Source organism: Gymnoscopelus braueri (assembly GCF_963280865.1).
Source record: "Gymnoscopelus braueri genome assembly, chromosome: 10".
Lineage (NCBI taxonomy): Eukaryota > Metazoa > Chordata > Actinopteri > Myctophiformes > Myctophidae > Gymnoscopelus > Gymnoscopelus braueri.
In genome coordinates, this window is record NC_137611.1 from 19,498,602 (window position 1) to 19,524,445 (window position 25,844).

A 25,844-nucleotide genomic window follows, 5' to 3' on the forward strand; every position below is an offset into this window, starting at 1 on the left:
AGCAACTTTACAGAAAAACAAGCCCAAAGTCGCTTATAATAAGCAGACATGGCAACACTGATGAGACGTTGTTGATATCTACACTACGCATGCGCATGCCTTCCGTAGCGTCCGTAGTAACCATGGTAGTAACCAGTTTGAGTTTGACACTTTCCAAAACCTTTTTCTTTTATGATTACAAATAAATCGTAGCCCAAAAAAAAATCACAAAACGCCTCGTGGCTCTTGTAAACGACAACATAATATTACCAAATACATCCGTTCAGTTTCGGATCAGCCGCATTAATTCAGCAAACTACAAGCCCCACAAAGCATTGCGAGCGACATGGATAAACCGCGCCTGCGCCCTAGCCTCTTCCTCTTTGGACCTACGCCTCCACTGATACGATGGTGAGCCCAATATGTCCCTTTACAAATCCGTGTCAATCTATCAAATAAACGTATAATATGATCCATATTCACACCACTGAAGTCTCGGGAGTGTACCCATTTATTTAACGTACACAGTATTGAAGTTTGAATTTTAATTCTAGAAGGATGAACGGCGATGTTTTCATGTCAAGTAGTAGGACAGCAATGGCCGCCTACAGTGCACCGCCGCTCGCCTAGCATTAGCCCGCTGCCGAGTGCCGACACCCGGCACGGTAGCCTCGCTTGCTTTTGTCGGTGTAAAGTGAAACATAAAATGCTGTTTGATAACCGTGACATGTCGTGGTTATAGCAATGAGTGTGTACAGATATTGAACCGAGGTTATATACAGACACGGTGCTTGCAAAGCCCTCCCAATATATAAACCAATACCGTTTGTAAATGACTGCACCAGGTGCTGTCATTGCGGATGAAACGGGGCGGTGATTTTTCAAACTCTTTAATCTAAAAAAAAAAAAACTGTCGGAAGCATTGGCCCACAGACCTCAATTTGAAGCGTTTGTTTAATCACTGGGACCCGATGCACACGATAACGTCGTATAACTGTGTACAAATAGATGCATATCTATCAACTGTACTGAACATGGATTGGTTCCATTAGTTAACTCTCTGATGCCCCTAAGGGTCTTCGTCCCTGGTTCCTAACATAATTTACATGGAGACCCCCTGGAACCACCGCAAGGACCCTGTGCCCCCCCCCCCCCCATTGAAAACTTGATTGATTGAATACTTACTTTATTAGCAGTTTGCAAAAAAGAAAACACAGGAAAGTACAGTTAAATACAATGTCTGCTAAGAGGGTTATACCCAAGAATATGCTATGGCTTGTTTCCTTTGGGGTCCTGTGTACTCAGTTCACCAAAACCAGTGCATTAGGCCCTAGTAGCTACAATTGGCTCAAACTTGTCATAATTTAACTGCGTGTACCTAAGTAGCATATATTAAGGTAATCATAATGATGCATTGTTCTTTATATCCTCAGGCCAAACGTACCAAGAAGGTGGGGATCGTTGGTAAATACGGCACGCGTTATGGCGCGTCGCTGAGGAAGATGGTGAAGAAAATTGAGATCAGCCAGCACTCAAAATATACCTGCTCCTTCTGTGGCAAGGTGAGGAGAACCTTGTGAGAAGTTCTGTCAACATCCAGATGTAGATACTGTTATGCCAAGAATCATCTTTGGGAAAGATGGCTTTTGAAATCTTTAAAGTGAATGCTGTGGATATTTGCAAGAAGGCTTTGAAACCAAGATCATAGCCATGTTGAAATTGAGATTGATTTAATGAAGTGATATTTAATATGTTCAGCTCTTAAGACACCCCTGAATTCTATCACTTTTTTTTGATAAATGCTTGTTATACTATGCAGATGAACATTGCTTACTTGAATTATATTGTTGTCCACATATTTAGGTGGTATGTTGGGTTTGAGATCTACCTGCTATCCGAATTGTTTATTTGCATGCTACTTACTTACTTGACCATTTACTCTCTTGTTTGACTAGGGTTCATGCCATTGATTCTGATTTGACTTAAGTCGCTCTGCATAAGAGCAGCTGCTAAATGCTTAAATAGTAAATGATGTGTCCTATGTACACAGACAAAGATGAAGAGGCGTGCTGTGGGCATCTGGCACTGCGGATCCTGCATGAAGACCGTGGCTGGAGGTGCTTGGACATACAAGTAAGTGTTTCCATGTCCTTTTTATGTGGTATTCTTTTGGACAAATGACTCGGAACAAATGTGGATCAGAAAACATCCATACTATACATGGTTGTTTGACATGGTTTAAACTGTCAAATTAGTTACTAGAACTGCATATGAAACTCTGATTTTGGGACACGTCTCCTATTCGCTCATATTCCAAAGTCAATAAGTGTTAAATAAGGGCTGCATACCTTGACATGGTACAAGCAGTTCCTGTGTTGAGCTTGGGGGTTTCAGATTCGTATAGGTAATGATTGGTTTGATGATTGAGATATTAATATCTCTCTCACTCTAATCTTGAAGAGGCTCTCTTGCCTTATTTACAGCTAACTGCATGGTATCATCATTCTGAATGCATATGCATAATAAAATAAAATTCTACTGTATTAATGGTTGTTTGCTAAGAGTGGCCACAAAAGTATCCTTAAAGATTCCAGGTTATGGCTTCTCCCATATTTTTGGAGTTGTAAGGTAATGCTCATTCCAAGGTTAATAAAGATGGTACCAAGTTTCTAAAGTGTATTGCCCCAAAATATGAATAAACACCCAAGATTCTAATCATTGGCAAAGTGGTCAAGCTATAAGTGCACATACGGTAAAATGGTGCACTCGGAGTTAACTTGTTGTGGATTACCCACTAAATCTTGATTACTTGTGAACTAAAAGAAGAGCTAGTAAACTTCCAATTTGAGATATTATGATTTGGGTCTGGAAATCAGAGATCAAATTAGATGAAATTAGAAGTTATCAATTATAATTTCCTTGTAATGTTAGCTGTCAAGAAAGCGATTCCTCTACCGTTATAGTTCATCCTGTTTGCAAATTAAAGCTGCACTATAACTTTGCTCTTTTACCCTGGATTTTAACCCGGTTTCCTGCGCAAGTGCTGGCATTTTTACTATTGAGCTAATGGAGCCTGCCTGCTTTCTCAGGGGATAAATTGAGACATGACCTTTGACACGATCTAAATGTCTCAATAGAAGACCAGGGAGATAAAATGCAACCACCCCAATTGTATAAGTTATATTGTATTAACATGCTCTACCATACAGATTGGATATTCATAAAAAAAAACTTGCATAGTGCCACTGTAAGGCTGTCAGACTTACACTGTCAAGTAGTCTTGACTATTTTTTTAATAGTTGCTTCTTTTTTCCATTCCAAAAGTAATGACATTTCATTCTGAATGGGCCAGTTTGAAGTGTTTTTTTTAATTCTGATTCGGTTTAAATTATGTTTATCTGTTTAATAAAATGCTCCATTTAGATGCAGTTAATCACATTTAATCTGCCTCCCTTGTCAGATATTCCAATTACCTATTTACAGTTCAGACAATATTTCATTATGGTCGGAGTTCCCTTACAGGTCTGGAAATATACTTGACTTGCTGTTAAGTCACTTTTGACCTAGATATAGTTTTATAGTCGCCTACTATTACAGTATATTTGATGGGCACAATAATCTTTGCATGCATTGGCCTAGCCGTAGAATAGATGATATTACCAGGCCTCTACAAACACAAATCATGTGTAATACTTGACTGAAATCTTACAATCCAATCAAGAAAGCTTTTTTGTTTTTGCTTTTTTAAATTGGATGTTTAAAAATGCAAGGTTGAAAGTTTCTTAATGGAATGTTTCAACTGATGTCAGGATGACTGTTTATGGTTCAAATGCAGCCACTGATGTAAAGTATTAGTCTTTTGTCAGATACTGTTTGTTATTTCTAAGTTTATTATATTTCTCATTTTCAGCACAACTTCTGCTGTCACAGTCAAGTCGGCCATCAGGAGACTGAGGGAGCTGAAGGACCAGTAAACGGGGACTTTTATTGAGTTTTATTCCGTATATACTGGACAATGCAAGTTCAACATCTAAATAAAGCAGTCTGGAGCGGAGTCCTGTGTTTGTCTTTGTACAGAAATTTGTTAGTGTTCATAAGGAAACAAATCGCTGGGGAATCTTACTCAGCCAGGCTACTGTTGTAAAACCTTTTGGTTTAAAGTAAATGGGACAGTGCAACTAGCCTGGTAAACCCTCCCTCCGGAAATCTCATTTCCATTTGATTTCAGGAGTGAAATCAAATGGAAATTAGATTTCCGGAGGGAGGGTTTACCAGGCTACAGTGCAACAATGTCCTTGAATAAAGCAGTCTGGAGCCGAGTCCTGTCTCTTCGTACAGGAATTTGTTATGCAGTGTTCATAATAAAACACCTTTACAATATGCATTACATTCACAACGATGCCGGAGGCAACCATGCAAGTGACTTGCTCAAGGACACTTGGACACCAAGCCAGGAGGAGCCAAGGACATAACCAGGAACTTCTAAGGGCTCAGTAGGTAGAATATTGGGAACTGGAGCCAGTGCTCTTGTACTACCGGCAGACAGTACAAAGATCACTGGCAATCCTGTAAGGTAAAATGCTAGAAATGAGGCGCAGTTTACGGAGCTAGTTCAGGCCAGGCAACTCAAGGGATTGTGCTAACCGATCAGGTGACTTAGTCACATGCACTCTTCTCCTGGTCGGTGGGTTATAAGTAATGCTCTGCCTACCTGTTCAGTCTGGTTGCGCTCTTCTGCTGCGATGATGTGCCGACGCCAATGCTGCTCTGCTGCTGAGATCCTGCCGGATCTGCTGCCCTTGCTTGCCTACGTATGCTGCTGACCATGAATAGTCTCATCCCACCGCCTCCCCGGCATCCACCTGTAGGCTCTGTTTCTAGATCCCCGTGGGGGTCTTTATTCATTCCCTGTAAATGCTATTTGGCATGTAACATTTATTAAAATGTTATTCTTACAGGGAGTGAATGGATTCAGATCCTGACGCCAAGCTATGCTTCTTTATGCTTTCTATATCTATGCTCAAGCTTCCTCAATTAATATATATTCTAATCCAATCCAAGAGTTGTCTGACTGAAGTGTAGTTGTATGAATTTGTGTACAGTGCCTATGGCTAATGGGGTCATACCTATGTTCCCCGGGTTCTATGTTCCCCACTAAGGTTATGGTTAGGGTTAAAGGAGAATTCTGTTTCTCTACCTGGCAACACCAAGTTGCCAGGTTCTGGAGAGAAACAAGCAACCAGTGTTAAATCGTTCGGCAGTAGCGCTAGCCTCTCAGGAACTTTCAGCGCATGTTTGACTATCATGAGACTCTACAATGAGTATTAGTAGAGAAAAAAATAACTTTGCATCGGTTATAATAGACGAATTTCCCTAAGCCACACGCTCCCATTATGACAACGGAGGGGGTTGAAAAAATGACGACAGGGGAATCTCTGGAAAAAAACAATGCCACTTTTTACGTCGGTAGGTGAGTAACGACACATCAAAGATAAGACTTAAAATGTCCGGAATTCTCCTTTAATAGGTACGGTCCCTGGCTAATGACTTGCACGGTGCTTAGCAAATGATCAAAAAAAGCACACTGAACTTATTGGAGAGGAAAATATAGAGAAATCAAACTCACAAAATCAATTAAGGATGCAAGGTGAACGGGAGGTCGAAAGTGGCATTTCGGTTAATTGTTGACATTATATATGCACCTTTATGCAGCCAACAATTTATGCTTTGGATGAAAGTTTTTTGAATAAAAACCAGGTTTCTGATTGTACTAATACTGGGGAAGTGGTGCAGATTACTTTAAACTATATAGCTTATTTATGTCTTAGTTCTACAACGTCAATTAATGGGGAAAAAAGTCAATTCGATGCTGGATGTTGCATGATTTGTTAGATTTGCCTTAACACAAAATGAATCTGTATTTCGGGGAGGTTTTATTAAATCCACTGGAGGGCGCAAACATACCGTCTCTACTAACCTCGCGTCACCTGACTTGACTACTGAGGTCTTTACATAGTCAACATGGCGGCGACCAGTGTTTTTAGGTCCGGTCTGTTTAATAATAAAGTTGCAATTGTAACGGGTGGAGGGACTGGTATCGGCAAAGCAATCGCAACGGAGTTGGTGGAGCTGGGTAAGTAGTGCAACCCTGGGCTCATGCATTTTGGACAGAAATGATAGGGACTTCAGCTTACACAGTGAAAGACTACAAGGCAACTGCAGACGAACTTTACCCCAGATTGTTGATATTTCAAGCTCAAGGTACAAACTTGGTTGACTGGCTCCAGAGCTCACCTGGTTCTGATTTGCCATTCAATATATATCCATCTGAGCTAGCCTTGGATCAAGACAATCAAATGTATTTTATAGATTTTGACATTTTTATATATCATAGATAAAGTAAAAGTCAGACTATGATAGTCTTGATCCAAGGCTACGTCTGAGCCGAAGTTACTGCCTGCCTATTCAGAACCATGGCACCATAGAATGACCAACCCATCAGAATTCTCTTTCTTTTCATCTGGCACTGAAAGTATTTATCATATTCTGGTACTGGTGTTTTTTGTCTTGCTCCATAAATCCCACATCATTCCCTGTAGGATGCAATGTGGTCATCTCCAGTAGAAAGATGGAGAGGCTGGAGTCAGCAACTCAGGAGCTGAGACAGAAGATCCCTCCCTCCAGCCTGGCGTCTGTGACTCCCATATCATGCAACATCCGCAACGAGGACGAGGTGCCCCCCACACACATACAAACTTAAACCATTTAATGGCTATGAAACAAGTTGAACATCAATACTATAGTATTGATGTTAAATTAGTTTCATAGCTGCGCATTATTCAAAAAACAATGCATTCTGTAACTGATCTTCCTGCGTTACATGTGGCAGGTGAAGACACTTGTGTCAGCAGTGTTGAAACAGTATGGTCGAATAGATTTTCTGGTGAACAACGGGGGTGGTCAGTTCAGCAGCCCGGCAGAACACATGTCCTCCAAAGGCTGGAAGGCTGTTATTGACACCAACCTGACTGGAACCTTCCACTGCTGCAAGGAAGGTACGGTGAGAGAGAGGAATACAAGAACGCTTGCCCCAAAACACACTCGCCCGGGTCAAATCCGGCGCCACCAGGTATTCCTTAACGTAACCTCAGTGAAACTATGCCTAAACCTAACCTCAGTAAAACTATTCCTAAAACGTATTCATAAACTTAACCTCAGTAAAACTAAACCTGACCCTAAACGTATTCCTAACCTTCCTTAACCTTAGCAAATACAAGAACCGCTGGGGGCAAGTGTGTTTTGGGGCGAGCGTTCCGGTACCAGAGAGAGAAAGAGGACTATCTGCGGTGTGTGTTTATGGTCACTCAGTGCCCATGCATCATTATGTCTGTACAGTGTACACAGCATGGATGAAGGACCATGGAGGAGTCATCGTCAATATCATCGCTGACATGTGGAAAGGCTTCCCTGGCATGGCGTAAGTAGCAACACACACATTCACCATAAAATATGAATTGAAGAATTACACACACTTTCACATTCTCTTATATAGTGTGTCTCTTAATTTGCCCATGACAGCCATACAGGAGCAGCAAGGGCTGCAGTAGATAATCTGACCAAGACTCTGGCAATCGAGTGGGCAACCTCAGGAGTCCGTGTCAACGCCATTGCACCGGTACGTCCAGTGCACCATAACCACTTTAAACCTGGTGTCCCTATTTTGGGAATGTCATTATAGGCAAAAACTTTCAAAAGTTATGTAAAGTGAAAATAGCAGATCTACAAGCTCATTCGACGCGACACATTGTGAGCTTGTAGATTGGCTATTTTTGCCATGTGACACTGTTGTCATACAACAAAGTGTAAAATAGTTCATAAGTGGCTAATAGAGTATTGCAGTTCATCCACAATGAATGCATTTGTAACTCTCTCGCATTTTTACGGACTCAGGGCACCATCATTTCTAAGACAGCAATGGAGAACTACAAAGAATATGGACCAACGCTTTTCAAGAGGGCTGTCCCTTTCAGCCCTGCAAAGAGACTTGGGGTACCAGAGGAGGTTTGTAGCCTTCGAGACATATTCACAATACCTCGTACTATAATAATAGATAACACTCAGTTTAAGTTTATAGAAAGACCACTGAATAACAATGGTCCGAACAAGAGTTCTGTTAACAGTAAATAAAAACATACAGGGTTCCTACATTTATGGACATGAAAAAGTCATGTAATTTTATTGTCTATAACTGTAAAATGTATGGAAACTGTATAAAGAAAAAAGTTTAAGAAGTGTCATCGGGGGTTGTCCCAGTGCTTAAAGTTAAAATACTCACCCACCGCCACACAGGCCCGGGTTCACTTCCTGTTCGCTTCATGGGGATCATTAACTTCTTTTCCCCCACCTGAAAAGTAGTTCATGCCAAACTTGGTTGGTTGTTGATCCGGTTGGCTTTGACAGTAATAATTGCTTAAAAATATATTGGAATTAAATCGTGTGTGTGTGCGGGTGTGCTTGTTTTCAGATCTCCCCGGCAGTGTGTTTCCTGCTCTCTCCAGCAGCCTCCTACATCTCTGGGGCCACGATAAGAGTTGATGCTGGACAAAGTCTTTACCACAACGTGTGGGAGATACCAGGTACAGTATCTACATAATATCAACACACACACAGACTTTGTACACCTTCCGTAGTCGTAGATTTTCCCCTTGACTTTTTTCTACCCTAATTTACATTTTGTTGACTTGCATAGTGAACATGCCTTTTGTTGTTAAATCCATCATGTCCTACCCGAGATTTCTACTGCTGAGCTAAGACAAAAAGCCTGTTTTGACGGAGGATATATTGCTCTTTGACCCTCATGCAATATCACTTCAAGTCTTCAAACACCGCAGTTGTATTGGTTATATTGCATTAACATACTCTACAGATTAGTAAAATAATGTTTTATTCCCAAAGGAAAAGTTATGGATTGCAGCTTTGGGGCTTGGGGCGGAATCTGCCAATGCTTTGTCAATGCAAATGCGTGGATTCATGGTCTTGCGCATCTTTCACTTGAATCCACGCATTTGCATTGACAAAGCAATGCCAGATTCCGCCCCATAGGTCAAATAAAAGTGCGGTGTGACCGTGCCCTTAAATATTTGTTCTTTCTACTGAAGCTTTATTTTTATCCTGCATCAAACCATAAACAATCCAACCCCTGTGACCCCTCACTGCTTGAATTAAGAATAAGTTGAGGTTTATTCATTGTGTGTAGAGAGTACAGTAAGTTTACTATTGTGTTTGTGTCCATCCAGATCACAGCGCTTGGCCCGAGGCACCAGAGGGAGAGAATTTGGACACGTTGAGGGAACTGCTGAACCCTAAAAGCAAACTCTAATACACACGTTTGAACAGATGACAAGACCTGCTCACACAACTGAAGACACTCAGGGCTGTGCTGTTGTTTAGACACACAAGTGGCTTGCTGTAGAAATAAAGGATAGCCATCAAGCTGGCCTGATTATGAATGGATGTAACTCATGTACATAATTGTATATAATTAAGAATATTAGAACATGTGTTAATATTTTTGAATGATAACTGACATGTGCTTGACATTGCGTATGAACACATTTGAGTATTCAATGTTTTCACTGAGTGTTCAGTTTGTTTTTTTGGTTTGACAATAGCTACCTTCCCTGTTGCCTTATGAGTTCATAATAAAAGTAATAATGTAATATAACCTTAAACTAGTGACTTCTCTATTTTAACTGTTGATGGGTGTACTATGCTTTTTATTAGTTGTATAAAACCACTGGACCTGGCAATCTGCATCAAATGTAAAAACCATGAGTAGAGTTTAATGTCATATGGTACGGGTCGGGACCCTCAGGGTTCCTTGAGGGGGGTCGAAATGGACCCTTATAGATCTGGAACAGAGATTGTAATCATATAACACTATAAGATAATGGGGATCCTTGAAATTAAAAAGAAAAAGTCTCACCTCTGAAAACTGTTCCTTTTTTGGGCTCAAGGAAGAGCCTCTCTGTAATAACAGAAAATCCTATTATTTTGTGCTCATTTGAGGCGTGGCAAGAATCGCACAAGTTATTAGGATTAGACATGAGAATGACTCCGTAGGAACAACCCTAACATCCCTCACCCTATTGCTGATGGTATTTTAAGGAGTTGGTTCAACAAGGGGATCAGGACTGTCAGGGACTTGTATAGTAATAACATATTTTCAAACTTTCAGCAACTATCTTCTAAGTTTAACTTGCCAAATCATAATCTTTTCAAATACCTCCAAATCAGACACTGGATCAGAGAAGACTACACAAAGTTTTCCCGTCTATTCCTAATAAATCACCCCTGGAGGATTATATGTTCAGCACATTGATCTCCTCCACCAGGGGGTTAATCTCTTCCATATACAGTATATTGAATAGGAATATTTTGGTCTTTAATAAATTGTCCCTTAAACGCAAATGGGAAGCTGATTTAGAATGTATGTACCTATGATGATGTTGATTGGCGAAACGTCTTAGAAAGAGCTCAGACAGTCCTGGTCGCCACGAAACATAGACAAATGCAATTCAATATCTTTCACAGGACTTATTTTACTCCACTAAGGCTACATAAAGTCGATGGAAATATTTCTGCTATGTGTCAGAGGTGTAAGATAACGAAGGTGATTTGACTCGTATCTCGTATGCTTTGGAATTGTCCATACTTGGTTGATTTTTGGAAGTTCATTATAACCACTGTTTCAGATGTCATAGAATCTGAGATACCTTTTGACCCCATGATTTGAATATTGGGTGATGTCAGTTTAATTCATGTGAACTCTCATAAGAGGTATTTTGTTTCACTTGCCAGCACGGCTGGGGAAAAAATTATCCTTGTTAATTGGAAGTCTGAAAATTCTCCATCACAAAAGCATTGGTTGAATGAACTTTCCTCTTATTGTACTCCTGAGAAGATCCTGTACAATGTAAGGAGAAAACCTTAGACATATAACAACATTTGGGGCTCTTTTCTCGATATTTTGCCTTCATTAGCTCCTCTTGGTTGAAGTTGCTGTTACTGCAAGGTAGTTGTAGTCAATGATGTTATTGCGCCATTCTGGTGTAGGGGAGGCGGGTTGTTTTTTGTCTTTTTGCTTTCTTTCTTCCATTGTCTCTTTTCTTGTTTTGTTGTATAAACATGTGAAATGGATGGATGTACCTTGTACTCTGTCAATAAATATTATCTTTACATCAAAAAAAAAGTCTGAGAACCCAGGCTGCACCCGATCTATGAATCACTCCATTCAATGGAAAGAAATGACATCCAAGTGTCCCCATTCTATGGTCCCTGTGAGCACCGTCCGCGCTGTTCCGACTGGTATTTTGTCCAATATGCGTGCCGTAGCCAGGCTTGCCGTAGAGCAACGTCGACAGTCGTAAACGGCTTGTCTTGCTACTTGCTACAGAGGTCACAACAACAAATCATTTAGGTAATGTTATAGTACTTTCTTAATATGTAAATATTTAGGTGCTGGTCATCAGCCTCATCATGTATAGGTATATGTAGTTTACGTCACTGTTCTCCACGTATGAACTATTGTAGTGAATGATAAATCGATGCTGATTGACTAAAATGTTAGCTGGCAAGCTAACGTACTGCAAACATAACAGTAGCATGCATTGATTGATTACAGTGGTATGAATTATACAAAAGGTGCTAAAAGGAGCACCTAAGGGCTTATTTCCATTGTGGTCCTGTGTATTCACTAAGGCAAGTGAGCGATTCTTTGACATTATGTTTGGAGACATTTCATGATTTATGGAGTGATCTGTATTTACTGATCAACAATTTACATAATACCTTACGTCGGTACGTTTAGTGAATTGAATACACAGGACCACAATGGAAACAAGCCCTTAGGACTTTTTGTGTTATTCTTTTAGCATTATTGTGTATTTGTACCCCTTGTACTATTATGCAAACTGTTATTAGAGTATACAATCAATCAATCAATCAATCAATAGTATACTGCACTTTGAGTGTTTGTTCAGTAACGGGGGATCTCCCCGTTTCTCCAGCTAAAAATTAAATAACCAATGTGATCCACTCAGGATCTAGAACTCCTGCAGGATATCAGGATAAACAAGTGAAATTGGAAGTAATCAAAGAACATTGGAACTGGAACTCTATACACTTTGAGCTGGCAAATTAGCTTTGTGGGGTTCTCTCTCCTGTTTGATAAAATTGGTATCCCAACCTGAACATTTATTTTCTAAAGGGCTGGAGAGATGGAGAGGTCCTGTTACTGAACAAACACTCACCAATACACAATAAGATTAGTATTGGAATATTAGAGCTTTCCCTTTTCAACAAAAATCACTTGACACCCCCTTTAACACAAACTGTACACTTTTAACTACTGTACTGTATTTACACTTAGATGTGTATTTAAGCCGGCTGGTACATGGTAAAGTCAAGTGTACTAATGCATTTGTCCATCTGTTAGCAGTATGGGAGGTGACCACGGACACACTAAGGTGCCCCTGCCAGACTGGAGGCAGTGGAAGGTGGAGGGGACGCCAATGGAGTTCACCCAGCAGAGGCTGAAGGCCAGGGGCCTTAAAGACCCATGGGCACGGTCAGTATGTGTCTGTGGATATATATATATATATATATATACAGCTGTTAGCTTTAACTTCCTAACAACCACACCCGTTGTAACTACCTTCGTTAATGTAGTAGGTGCAGATTTGAGATGCATTTGCAACTTCTGCCAATCTTTCCATCTGGTTCCCCACCACTCAGGTCTCTTATTGCTTGCACTGCACCACACCACAGAACAGGTCACTGAAACACAGTCACTGTGTCAACAGGGTTTCGTCATCATGCCAATAAATCCCCTATTGAATTGAAACACTGTCACACACCTTGAATGGCTGTTATGTATACAAAAGAATGCATATAGCACGTCATGACAGACGTGGAACTCGTAGCTAAGGACATCAAAATAACATACATCTTCAGTGAGAATGTACAAACATTCCCGTGTCATTCCAGCCATGCTTCATCTCTGTGATAACCCAGACATCTTTACGTCTTCGACAGCTAATATACTAGATTGTGGTTAATGAAGTGTCTGTATTAAAGAGAGCCTGCACTTTTGACCCTGGCCTAGAGAAAGCATTTATGCCTAAGGTCATTAAATACCATTACCAACCACTTCTATGTACCATTTCAGAGCTGGAATATAGGTGCAGACTATTAGTTTTTATATTTGTCACTGGCAGCCTAGGATATACCCACTGACTGGTTGTTAGATGGTTTCAACAACTTTGGATGCCCAAAAAGGAGGACAATTTCGCTGTCTTTCCTATAATTGTTACTGAGTAATATGCTTATTGTATCATGAAGACATATGCCATGATTTTGCTAATGCCATGATTTTGCTAATATAACCTTACCTTTTAGTGTCTGTATATGCTCTACTTTATGTGGACATGAATACATTGTGTGTGTGTGTGTGTGTGTGTGTGTGTGTGTGTGTGTGTGTTTGTGTGTTTAACCACTTAAACCCTATACTTTGTTGATCGGGGTCCTCCAGGGGTCTAACCTTGGATCACACAGTTTCTCCCTCTACACAACAAATCTCTTCATCGAAAATAGCCGACCTACAGTACAAGCTCAGAACACTTTGCAGACACTTTGGCGAATGTTCACCTATTATTATATTATGTCCTGAATAGGGACACCCGGGTTCAAGTGGTTAAAACCTTCTGTGATTGACAAGTGCAGGTAACAGTTCCACATTGGAACTACAGTATCATGGCATGTCTGTAAATCTATCACATGCAAAGGATGCATTGTGGGTCACCTTGCTTAGAATGAGATGAGTTCCTTCAGAACTAAGATTCAGAACTAGGATCAACATGACAAAACAATGATTTATTTTCAACATGCAGCCTCTTCACTGTCCTTTTAGTGGGTGACACTTGATCTCGTTTCTCGTTCCCTCCGGTCACTCTCTCTTTTCCTCTTGTACTCTCTCTCTCTCTCTCTCTGCAGTAACGAGGCATGGAGATACATGGGTGGCTTTGCACGTGCAGTGACCTTCTCAGACGTGTTGCTCAGAGGATTCAAGTGGGGCTTCGCTGCCTTCACGGTCGCCCTGGCTGTTGAGTACGCCCTGTTCCCACCAAAGAAGAGCGACCACTGATGTCAAACTCTCACCCTCACACGCAGACCAGACCACACCATGCCAGATTCCAAACTAATAATGTATATTCTGTATTCTCTAAATTAAAAGTCTTTTTTTGAATGTCATTCCACGTGGTTGTTTCCTTCTTGTACCTAAGCGGGGTTAACAGGGTCATGCTCTTATGTCTATGGGATAACAGAAATAATTCACTTTGAAATGAGTTTCAATATGTACCTTTTTATTATTATGTTAATTTACCATATCAAATAGACAGATGGCTTGATTGTACAGATTGTGTCATCATAAATATTTACATGTTTGGCATTCAGCTGACTTGTTGCTTAGAACAAGTGCAACAAAAGAGTTGAAATTATTATAATTAGATAACCAATATTATAAGCAACCATTAGTGAACGATAACATAACAAGGATAAAGTAAAATGTATGCTATAGTATGTTTTGCTTGCTGATTAGAACTGCTCCTAAAGCCAATAAATCAAGCTAAAATCACCCTACCATTATCACCTCCATTTCCCCCACTTTAAAAGCTAGCCTGGTAAACTATCCCGGTCGCGTGAATTCACAACATGATAATGTGAATTCATGTGACTGGGATGGTTTACCAGGCTAGTTAAAAGTCCTCTTCAAGCTAAAATGAGGAACTAAGGAACTAAACTATTCCAGGCATATTGACATCAATCTGCAAATTTGAATGGCTTGTATTTGAATGAGTAGTCATTTTATATCAAATAAACGGTATTGTGACTTTCAAAAGTGTGTATTGCTCATTCTTAGCAACTTTAAAGTCTGAGTGTTATTTCCACACCGTTTCAACAAGAATAACAGTGAATGACATAAAACATTTACACATCTACTAAAGTATACACTGCATACACTTATGTGCACAATTTATTTTGAAGATGAGCGATCTCTGCTAATGGCTAGAAGTCCAAATTAGACTACTAGTATTGTCCTTAAAGTCGGTTGTTCTCAAAGTGGGTTCCTTGGTTCTAGGTGTTCCCCAGCAAAATGTGTTAATATAACATAAAAATCAGTTTAACCTCTTTAACTTGATCTACAAGCTCACAATGTGTTGCAATGCGACACATGAGCTTGTAGATCTGCTATTCCAAACATTTTTTTTTTTTAACAATACAAATCTTGTATGGGGGGGGGGGGGGGGCGGGCAGAAAATATTTTCAGATGCATTTGGGGGTCCTTGACATGAAAATGTTTGAGAACCAATGCTTAAAGTGGTAGAAGGTTTCAGTTTCTCTTCCCGCCTTCAGACTAATCTCTCTTCCTTTTCCTTAAGAGTCTACTCAGGCACCACCTCATGCATGTCAGTGTCACCGTGAGAACAACCATCGCCACAAGGCTCAGTATTGTAATAACGTCCAAGCTGTGATATTGGAACCAGTTGAGCTGATGGGCTGCCGTTCTGAGATGATCTGCTCCTTTGTGCCGCATCACAAACTCTATCCAGTACAAAGACAGGTCAAAGGAGGGTATAGGGCGATCCTTATGAAGGATTGAGAGCTTCTCTATGTTCTCCTTGTACCTGCAAATGCATAGGTTTAGGTGAGTGGATACAAAGTAGCTCAGATTCAGATTCAGATTCCTTTATTTACCATTGTGTAATACACATAGGAATTTGTTTTGGCAATGCATGATTGTGTTTCAATACAGACAGAACACCACACACGTCATTGCCATAGCAGCCCTGGGCGGCGCCATCTTGTCTCAGCTTTTTTTTTTACTCAGCTGTCGTTATTGCCTTTGAATAATAATAAAAGCTGAAATTCTATCAAGCTTCTTTAGTTTCATTCTGAGCTATTGTTCCACTTTTCAAGGTTTTGTGATTTTGCATTTGCTCAATAATCACTGTGTGATAAGACATTTATGTATTATTGTCAGTGACCTATGACCCCTCACCTGGTGTTGTGGATGACATCACTTAGTCCCTGGAGGAGTGTTTCCACAGTGATGGTCTGTATGTCTAAAACCACGCCCACTCCCCTGCTCGCCATCCGATTAGCATTGTCAGGCTGTTCTGCGCTGATTGGCAACATCATCATGGGAACGGCATGACACACTCCCTCATAGAGACCATGTGAGCCAGCGTGAGTGATAAAAGCCCGTACTCCAGGGTGTGCTAACAAATGCATGCGCGTACACACACACACACACACACACACACACACACACACACACACACACACACACACACACACACACATGCATTCCACATCATATGAACAGACTACAAGATGATCGATCATTATTATAATATATCATTACTCAGATATAAGCACTGTTGCTCTGCATGGCAGCTATGTTACTGTAGTCAGGTTGATGTCTAGGAGCATTGCATTTGACAGTACATTCTTCCAGAGTTGCAGTGATGTCACAGTACCTAGTAGGTCATTCTGTGGTACCCATTTCATCATCTTGACATTTTCCGGGACGTTGTCAGGAACTTGGCCAACCCATCGCCATACAACCTATAAACAGAGGACAATTATAATACTGTCTGGCATTCCTGTTACACAAGTTTTATTTGCTTTGTAGGTTTCACTACCTTCTGTGGAATTTGTCTGAATGCTTCCAGAAAGACAGCAGTTATCTCCTGTGGCAGAGATGCCACCATGGCGCCGAGGGTGAACACCACAAAACCATCAGCTCCTGACACCCAAGTCTGTAGGTCCTGCACAACCAAACACATACAGTAGGAGTAGCATCTCTCTCTAATCATTCACTCACTTTGCTCTTCCACTTCAACTGTCTTTCTATTTGTTGACCTTTTTGTCTTCCATTTTTCAGACACAAACATACGCCTTACCTCAGGTAGAGGGTTCCTCAGGTCACAGTTCATCCCTCCCACCAGCACCACATTGGGCATGAGAGGGCGTGGATGGTCCAGTGTGAAGTCAGTCCTGTATGCAGTGAACCACAAACATGTTTTGAGTTTTTATGAGAGAGAGAGAGACAGAGAGATATAGAGAGAGAATAAATCTGTATCCATTATCACTATATTAAAACATCATGTTACCTAATCAGCCAGATGGCAGAGTCTTTCAGAATCTCAGCTATACCAATTTCTTCTCCCAGGAACTCTACAGCTAACTGGTCAAAATTCCAGTACATCACTCGACACAACAATGGCTCCAGGAAGCTAATCTGTTGGACCAAAATAATTAATGTATGTTTAAAATCACTGGTATCACAGTACGGAATCAGCATAAAACATGCTCAATTCCAGTTCTTTAGACCAATATGAGACCACCTGACCATGTTACAATATATAAAGCTGCCAGATAGGATGACATTTATTTATTGTTCTGTTGAATGTTGAATTGGGAAGAATAAAGTGACTGGGCATGGAGAATGGTACAACCATCAATAGAATGTCAGCTAATTCTATTAAACTGGCACGCTCTTGAGCTTTATGGTATGTAGTTTACTAACAATGTACAATACATGGTGTTCTTGTCAGAAATAATCTGTTACACCGGACAACCCCACAATATTAAATGAGTGTACCCTACAAAACGAGAAACGACCACTGCCTCTAAACTAATCCTTCATGAGGCCTAATTCTAAGTCTAAAAGGTCACATTTGCTGAAATTTGAATTGTTTGAGTGTGCATTTGAATGCCCACTTAGGTCATTGTGTGTGTTGTTTTCATGTACATTTGCATGTTTCAGTGTAAAGTATGCTCACCAAAGTGTTGATAAATCTCTGCTTGAAATTCATTTTATCTGTGAATCCAGTATAGAACCGAGGAACATATGAGGGAGGGGAGGGGCTGGCTGAAGACTTCATATCCATGCCACACGGCATCCCTCTCAGTAAATTGATGGTGGGCAGACCTAAAATAATGCATTATGGAAAATAAATTGTTAGCGAGAGAGGGCTGAGGTACAGGTAAACCATCTCGAGAGTGTGTCATCATACTGTAGAAGAACTCACCCAACTTCCTGGCTATCAGAGAACCTGTTGGCAGCATAGGGTTCGTTAGAACAGCATCAAAGCCCTGCAGGAGGAGGAAGTGGTGTGTGTGTGTATGTTGGGGGGGGGGGGGGGGCATATGTCGGAACAGATTCCAAAGGTAAAAGTTATATATATATATATATGAGTCATAGAATCATACACAGAGATGTTGATAGTGACATAATAGCCTATAATGTTTTTAATAATTCATGGGAACTTTTATATGCGCTTTGCCTTCTATCCACTATCTATGGCGTTCACCAAAATCTATTTAAATACAGTTTTTAAGGGCCATGTGTGACATACAAAGTTTGTATTGAATTAATTGTTTTCAGTGGAAGCCAATTTTGCACCAATGACATTAACTATTCTGTGACAGCACAATTTGTTTTGAATAGTTGTCACCTGGCTGTCGCAATAGAGCACACACAAGCACATACCAAAGGGGTCTAAAGCATTGTGCCATTCATCCATGACTCTGTAGACCTACATAGGCCTTCTCACTCACCTGCTTTGATAGATATGACATGAGAGTTGTGTTAAACAGCAGGCTGTGTGCTGTCTCGTGGATGACGCTAGACATGTGTGAAATACGCTTCATCTTCTCCATGAAAGGTTTGTTCATTGCTTCCGCATTTCCCCCTAAAAGGGCATCGACTTCCGCCTGCCCATAAGGGACAGGATACGTCAAAGTGGTGTAGTGTTCACCAGGACCCAGCCGCAGAGAGACTTCGGGTATCAACACAGTGACTCCGTGTCCACGACGACCCAGTTCCTGGGCAACAGCCTTCATGTCCACCCAATGACTCCCATCCATAGGAATCACCAACAGATGACCCAAGAACGTTCTGGAGGATGCTGGAGTTTCGGGCATGTTGACAAATTTTGGCGCAAGGCCACCGCTTTTTAAAGCAGACAGAATTTTCTTTCCCCCTTCAACCCCATTCAGTTCCTTGACCGTGCTCAGCAGGAAACACACTTGTACAAATGCTTTCCACATTCTGCCCCCTCTATTCTTATTGCTGTCTCTCTCTCTTCTTTGCCTCTCTTTTTCTTTCAAGTCAGTACCAAGTGCTGGAGAGCTTTGTCACAACTTCTGCTGTCATGTAATTCCTTCTGCATCCCCCCTTCCTCTGCTGAGAATCTCTCTGAAAAACCTCTGCGTCGATTGTCGGACGTCCTGTGTTCAGAGTCTTCCAAGTGACTTGGGAGGGGAAAACTCACCTCACCAGATTCTACCTCCCCTCTAGCACTCCTCATTCCTTGTCTCACTTTTTGTCACCTATTTTTAGGCTGGAACTACAGGACCTGGACATGAGATGGCATGACATGACATGCTTGTCCTGCTCTGACTGATGCACACAGTTAAAGCCAAACTCTGCCACCTTCAGTTGCAAAACTACAGGCAACTGCACACAATAGGTCAAGAAATTAGATACCATGTATAGTTTTCCTAATAAAAAAACGAATGCATGACAACAAACGGTGAACAATCAAAGAAAGATTTTATCCGAATTGACACATTTATAGAGCATTAGTTTAAAGAACAATTGGTATTAAGACCTGAGGCCGACTTCAAATGCCTTCTAAATCAGTAGTTCTCACACTTCCAAGACTTCTCAAAAATGTTCAAAAATAGCAGATGTACAAGCTCTACAAGCAGATATACAAGCTCACAGTGCGTTACTTTGTGCCGTGCTGCAAGCTTGTACATCTGCTATTTTTGAATAGCCACCACAAAAATGTTTAATGGGTTAATGATATGGACGGGCACACTGGTGTACTTTGTGATTTGGGGGCCCCAGGCGGACCCAACTTTGGGCCCCCTGGTAGCGACGCGGGCTTAGTGCATGGTGTAGAGCAGAAGATGTTTTAAGTCATTTAAAGTCAACAAAGAGAATGATGTGGCTGTGGCATTGCCTGCATGGATGCAAGCGTTTACCTTGGTACCATGACTTGGGGTGCTCTCTTGGCTGTCGACTGCACTAAGTGGTGTTTCTGGGCTGTCTTGTATTTTAAAAGAAAGAAAAGAATCATTTACAAAAGTCAACACCAAACACCTCTCTCTTCCTCTCACTTGAATGGCTGATGACTGTCTGTCTGGATACATTATCAAACTAGTTGTGACACTGCATTCCTTTAAATCCTGCGATTCATCATTATATCAACACTCATCATGTACGTACATGTTTTGACTCGCAAGTTTATTTTTCCATTGTTCAATGGCCCCAGTGGACACAGAACGTCTGGAAGACGTCATTTTGACGTTGATATCTTGTCACAACATTAAAAAAATACAACTTATTCACAGAGTGCTGGATTTGAGGTCTGAAGAAAGGAGAGAGAGAGAGAGAGAGAGAGAGAGAGAGAGAGAGAGAGAGAGAGAGAGAGAGAGAGAGAGAGAGAGAGAGAGAGAGAGAGTGTATGTATGAGAGAGAGACCTTCCAAAGGGTGAATTACATAGCCTGGCATTGCAAGACTGATCATGTGGGATCACTCAAACGTTCCCCACAATACGGTTTTCACACCGTTTCAACATGAATAGCAGTGAATAACATTTGAAAATGTACTGAGATCTACAAAAGTATGCACTCCATACACTTACAATATGTACACAAACATTTTTGAAGAACCTGGCTATCTTTGCTAATGGCGAGACGTCAAAAATTACACTAGTATGGTCCTTTAAGTAGTAGAAGGTGTAGTTCCTCTTGTCCTGCCTGAAGGCTAATCTTGTTTCTTTTTCCTGAAGAGTCTACTAAGGCACCGTCTCATGCATGACACAGTCACCATGAGAGCCACTACCACCACAAGACTCAGTACTGTAATGATGTCCAAGCTGTGATACTGGAACCAGTTGAGATCATGGGCCGCGGGTCTGAGGTGATCTGCTCCTTTGTTCCGCATCACATACTCTGTCCAGTACACCGACAGCTCAGAGGGGTTCATTGGACGATCCTTATGGAGGGCTGAGAGCTTCTCTATGTTCTCCTTGTACCTGCAGAATTGCGGATGCATAGGTTTAGGGCATTGGTTCTCAAACTCTTTCATGTCAAGGACAACCCATATTAATATATATTTGCCTGCGGACCCCCATCTGAAAATATTTTGTTCAAGAGTTATTTGAAAATACCAGATCTACAAGCTCACACCGCGCCACGATACGACGCTTGTAGAACTTGTAGATCTGCTATTTTCAAATAGCTTATAGATTTCAAGTGGTTAAACTGATTTTGAGAATCCCTGAAGAAGACCATTCCAGGTCGAAACGTTGGTTATCAATACATTATTCAATAAATAAATTATTCTGCATCGTGGCTATGAGTGTGCAGCCTTTTCTTCACTTTTAGACTTTTGCAACAAGGTCAGCAGCACCTCAGCAATACTGGTTTGCAGTGCGCCCTCCTGTTTGAACAGATTTTGTTGCCATATTTACACATTTTGCTGGGGACCCCCTGGAACCCTCTCAAGGACCCCTGGGGGTTCCCGGACCCCACTTTGAACGCTGGTTTAGCGGAGTGGATACAAAGTAGCTGTCGTTATTCTTGGTATAATTCACATTAAAATCTACAAGTCTCTCAAGCATTAGTTTTTATAGGTTGATTGATGTTTCTTTTACAAGAATGGATGGATATACATTAACATATATGTGTACACTGTATGTCTAAAGGATAAAAGCATGAGAGGTTATTGTGGTCCATTGTGGATGCAAAAAGCATCATGGGTACTGTAAATGGAACCTGAACTTCATTCTTAACTATTGTTCTAACTTATTCCGTACAATGTTTTTGTGATTTTCAGATGGTTCTATAGCATTTGCTCAACAATCAATCTCCATTTTGGTTATTTTTTTCAGTGACCTTTGACCCCTCACCTGGTGCTGTTGATGACATCACTTAGTCCTTGAAGGAGGGTTTCCACAGTGACGGTTTTTAGGTCCAAAACCACGCCCACTCCCCTGCTCGCTATCCGCTGAGCATTGTCGGGCTGTTCTCCCGTGATTGGCAACATCACCATGGGAACAGCATGACACACTCCCTCATAGAGACCATGTGAGCCAGCGTGAGTGATAAAAGCCCGTACTCCAGGGTGTGCTAACAAACAAACATGCACGCACGCAAACACACACACACACACACACACACACACACACACACACACACACACACACACACACACACACACACACACACACACACACACACACACACAGAAGTAGGGAACACCACATCATATGAACAGACAGACTACTACATGATACATCATTATCATAAAATAGATATTATGGATTTAAGTACTGTTGCTCTGCATGGCAGCTATGCTCATTACTTTAGTCAGGTTGTCTGGGAGTATTGCATTTGACTGTACATTCTATCCAGAGTTGCAGTGGTGTCACAGTACCTAGTAGGTCATTCTGTGGTACCCATTTCATCATCTTTACATTTTCTGGGATGTTGTCAGGGACTGGGCCAGTGTATCGCCATATAACCTGTATATACAGAGGACAATTAATGTCTGACATACTGGAATAATTCTTGGGCTTTCCTGTTACATGACTTTTATATCTATACAATATAAGTGTCTCTACCTTTTGTGGAATTTGTCTGAAGGCTTCCAGAAAGACAACAGCTATCTCCTCTGGCAGAGATGACACCATGGATCCCAGGGTGAACACCACGAAACCATGAGCTCCTGACACCCACGGCTGTAGGTCCTGCACAACCAAACACACACTGTACAGTAGGTGGACAGTAGCATCTCTCTCTAATCATTCACTCACTTTGTCCTTACTCTTCAACACACTCTCTCTCTCTCTCTCTCTCTCTCTCTCTCTCTCTCTGTTTCAATTACTCTCTCTTTGTGAGACACAAAGGTAGGTTACCTCAGGTAGAGGGTTCCTCAGGTCACAGTTCATCCCTCCCACCAGCACCATGTTGGGCATGAGAGGGCGTGGGTGGTCCAGTGTGAAGTCAGTCCTGTAGGCAGTGAACAAAAAAAAAAGTTTTGTTTATGTATGTGTGTGTGTATATGACAGAGAGAGAGAGAGAGAAAGAATAAATCTGTATCCATTATCACATAATTAATGGAATCGTGGATCTCAGGATCCACATGGGAACGGCGTGGCCCCAATGTGGATCTCGGACTTCACGTGGCTAGCCTACGTCAGTCATCTATGACATCAGTTGTCTATGACATATCTATGATGTACTGTATGACTCAAGGTTTTAACCCGATCTGAGACCCATTGGCTTCCACTATAAAATGTTTAATATATTTCCAAAACCAATGTGAAATAAAATTAGTGGAGGTACTTCTGTGGCCTATTGGCAGTATGCACAAGACATTTGGCACTGATCGTTTCGGCGGTTTGCAGACAGACAAGACACACAACACTGTTATAGACGGCCTAGACTCCTGCAGACAGACTCCTCCATGTTACCTCATGAGCCAGATGGCAGCGTCTTTCATAACCTCAGCTGTACCAATATCTTCTCCCAGGAACTCAAAAGTTATGCGATCATAATGCCAGTACATCATTCGACACATCAATGGCTCCATTAAACTAATCTGTTGAACCAAAATTATAATTTAAACATTTCTGTTTAAATTACTGGTATTTGGAAGAATCATAATTACAATACATATAAAAAAAACATCTAGGGGATCCTCCCCCAGAAACTTTAACAGAGTAGATGTCATTTCCTGTATTCTCGTTCATTTTCACAGTTTGATCAGGCTTTACTGGCATAGGAAAATTATGGGTACTATATTTTGTAATTACATTCATTAAAAAGCCAAAAGTAGGCCCACAGAAATGTATTTGATGCCTGAGGCAATTAAAGGGACAACTTTAATTATACTCATTACTTCAAATTGAATATCTCTTTATGATTGCTTGCAATTACAATTTATCACTTAGATACATGGAGTATATGTGTACGCTGTTGGTCTCTTAAGCTTTATGTGCATCACATGGTATGTAGGCAACTGTTGTACCAGATAACTCCACAATACTAAATGAGTGTACCCAATAAAACGGCCTGTGTTGTTTTTAAGGCCTACTTTTATGTTTAAAGACTGTGGCCTGCATGAAAGTGCATGTAGGTTTAGTGTATGCTCACCAAAGTGTTGATAACTCTCTCCTTGAAGTTCATTTTATCTGTGTATCGACTGAAGAACCGAGGAACATATGAGGGAGGGGCGGGGCAGGCTGCAGACTTCATATCAAGGCCACACGGAATTCCTCTCAGTAAATTGATGGCGGGCAGACCTGAAATAATGCGTTATGGAAAATAAATTCTTAGGGAGAGAGGGTTGAGGTACAGGGAAACCATCTCAATTGTGTCACCACAGAAGCACTCACCAAACTTCCTGGCTATCAGAGAACCGATGGGCAGCATCGGGCTTGTTAGAACAGCATCAAAGCCCTGCAGAAGTAGAGGGGGTGGTGGTGTTTGGGGGTTGGGGGTATGTCAGGGAACAATTCCAAGGTAGTTTCATATACACAGATGAGATATTGATAGTTTTCATATAATCATTTTCAGCGGAAGCCAACATTTTGCCTCAGTGACAATCACCATTCTGTGACACTCATTTATTTTAGAATAGTCACCTCGCTGTGGCAATAACCCACTCACCTGCTGTGATAGATGTGAGATGAGACTTGTGTTAAACAGCAGGCTTTCTGCAGTGGTGTGCATGAAGCTCATCATGAGTGAGATATGACTTATCTTCTCCATGAAAGGTTTGTTCATTGTTCCTGCAATCCCAGCGAAAAGGGCATCGAATTCCGCCTTCCCATAAGGGACAGGATACGTCAAAGTGGTGTAGTGTTTACCAGGACCCAGCCGCAGAGATACCTCGGGCATCACCACGGTTACTCTGTGTCCACGGCGACCCATTTCCTGGGCAACGGCTTTTATGTCCACCCAGTGACTCCCGTCCACAGGAATCACCAACAGATGACCCAAGAACTTACTGGAGGATGCTGGAGTAGTGGGCATGTTGACAACTTTGCCCTCAAAACCACTGTGTTCTACAGCAGACTGGCTTTTATTTTCCCCTTCAACCCCATTCAGCTCCTTGACAGTGCTCAGCAGGAAACACACTTGTACAAATGCTTTCCACATTCTGGCCCCTCTACTTGTATTACTGTCTATCTCTCTTCTGTGGCTTTCTTTCTTTTTCAAGTCAGTTCCATGTGCTGGAGAGCTTTGTCACTATACTGCTGTCATGTAATTCCTTCTGCATTCCCCCTTTCTCTGCTGAAAATGTCTCTGCATTTAACCTCTGTTTCGATTGTCAGATGTCCTTTGAGAATTAGGAGGAATTACTTTGCGTCTGCGTACGTATATGTACTAAGTTCACCCACAAAGCCCTGTGGCCAAAGTCCTCCAATAAGTGACTGAGTTGAAAACTCACTTCCTCAGACTCTACCTTAGACACTAGTAGCCTACTAGTAGTCTGTGGAGCTACCCCTGGTGGAGTAGTTAGGAACATCACTTGAAAAGTCATTGGGTGTACGAATATCCAACCCGAAGCACACTACATGTGCGACTGGTCGGCTACGGCCCTCGCAAAAGGCCGGAGTCCCTGAATCGGCGTGAAGTAGATAATACTCAGACCTACTCAAACCTGTGTCTTTGATGGTTTTTATTTACTAACACAAATACAAACATACATACA

General features: G+C 41.4%; 4 protein-coding genes across 5 annotated transcripts; 3 read left to right on the forward strand and 1 right to left on the reverse strand.

The window, feature by feature from the left end:
• The first annotated feature begins 336 nt into the window (after positions 1-336).
• On the forward strand, positions 337-4,033 carry rpl37a (ribosomal protein L37a). Its single transcript, XM_080440380.1, has 4 exons — positions 337-390; positions 1,413-1,541; positions 2,030-2,112; positions 3,890-4,033. The coding sequence occupies exons 1-4, from the start codon at positions 388-390 to the stop codon at positions 3,951-3,953; spliced, it is 279 nt and encodes a 92-aa protein (XP_080296506.1). The 5' UTR covers positions 337-387; the 3' UTR covers positions 3,954-4,033.
• A 1,964-nt stretch (positions 4,034-5,997) lies between these two features.
• Positions 5,998-9,703, forward strand: pecr (peroxisomal trans-2-enoyl-CoA reductase). The gene is made up of 8 exons (XM_080439502.1): positions 5,998-6,112; positions 6,579-6,712; positions 6,869-7,034; positions 7,375-7,456; positions 7,558-7,654; positions 7,930-8,040; positions 8,504-8,615; positions 9,276-9,703. Exons 1-8 carry the CDS (start codon positions 6,001-6,003, stop codon positions 9,356-9,358), a joined length of 897 nt encoding a protein of 298 aa, XP_080295628.1. The 5' UTR covers positions 5,998-6,000; the 3' UTR covers positions 9,359-9,703.
• A 1,660-nt stretch (positions 9,704-11,363) lies between these two features.
• LOC308094253 (NADH dehydrogenase [ubiquinone] 1 beta subcomplex subunit 3-like) lies at positions 11,364-14,289 on the forward strand. 2 transcript variants are annotated; one of them, XM_080440789.1, is made up of 3 exons: positions 11,364-11,458; positions 12,479-12,607; positions 14,032-14,289. In XM_080440789.1, the coding sequence occupies exons 2-3, from the start codon at positions 12,480-12,482 to the stop codon at positions 14,180-14,182; spliced, it is 279 nt and encodes a 92-aa protein (XP_080296915.1). In that variant the 5' UTR covers positions 11,364-11,458; position 12,479; the 3' UTR covers positions 14,183-14,289. The 2 variants fall into 2 exon arrangements, with proteins under 2 accessions (XP_080296915.1, XP_080296916.1); XM_080440790.1 differs by having other exon boundaries at positions 11,375-11,458; positions 12,476-12,607.
• Positions 14,290-15,387: 1,098 nt separating this feature from the next.
• On the reverse strand, positions 15,388-25,457 carry LOC308093426 (uncharacterized protein). The gene is made up of 18 exons (XM_080439761.1): positions 24,797-25,457; positions 24,523-24,586; positions 24,281-24,429; positions 23,599-23,726; positions 23,041-23,134; positions 22,747-22,872; positions 22,560-22,647; positions 22,033-22,252; positions 20,918-21,156; positions 18,667-19,232; positions 18,138-18,201; positions 17,889-18,037; positions 17,217-17,344; positions 17,007-17,100; positions 16,746-16,871; positions 16,581-16,668; positions 16,100-16,319; positions 15,388-15,725 (listed from the first exon to the last, which is right to left on the reverse strand). Exons 1-18 carry the CDS (start codon positions 25,286-25,288, stop codon positions 15,455-15,457), a joined length of 3,306 nt encoding a protein of 1,101 aa, XP_080295887.1. The 5' UTR covers positions 25,289-25,457; the 3' UTR covers positions 15,388-15,454.
• Between the last annotated feature and the right edge of the window lie 387 nt (positions 25,458-25,844).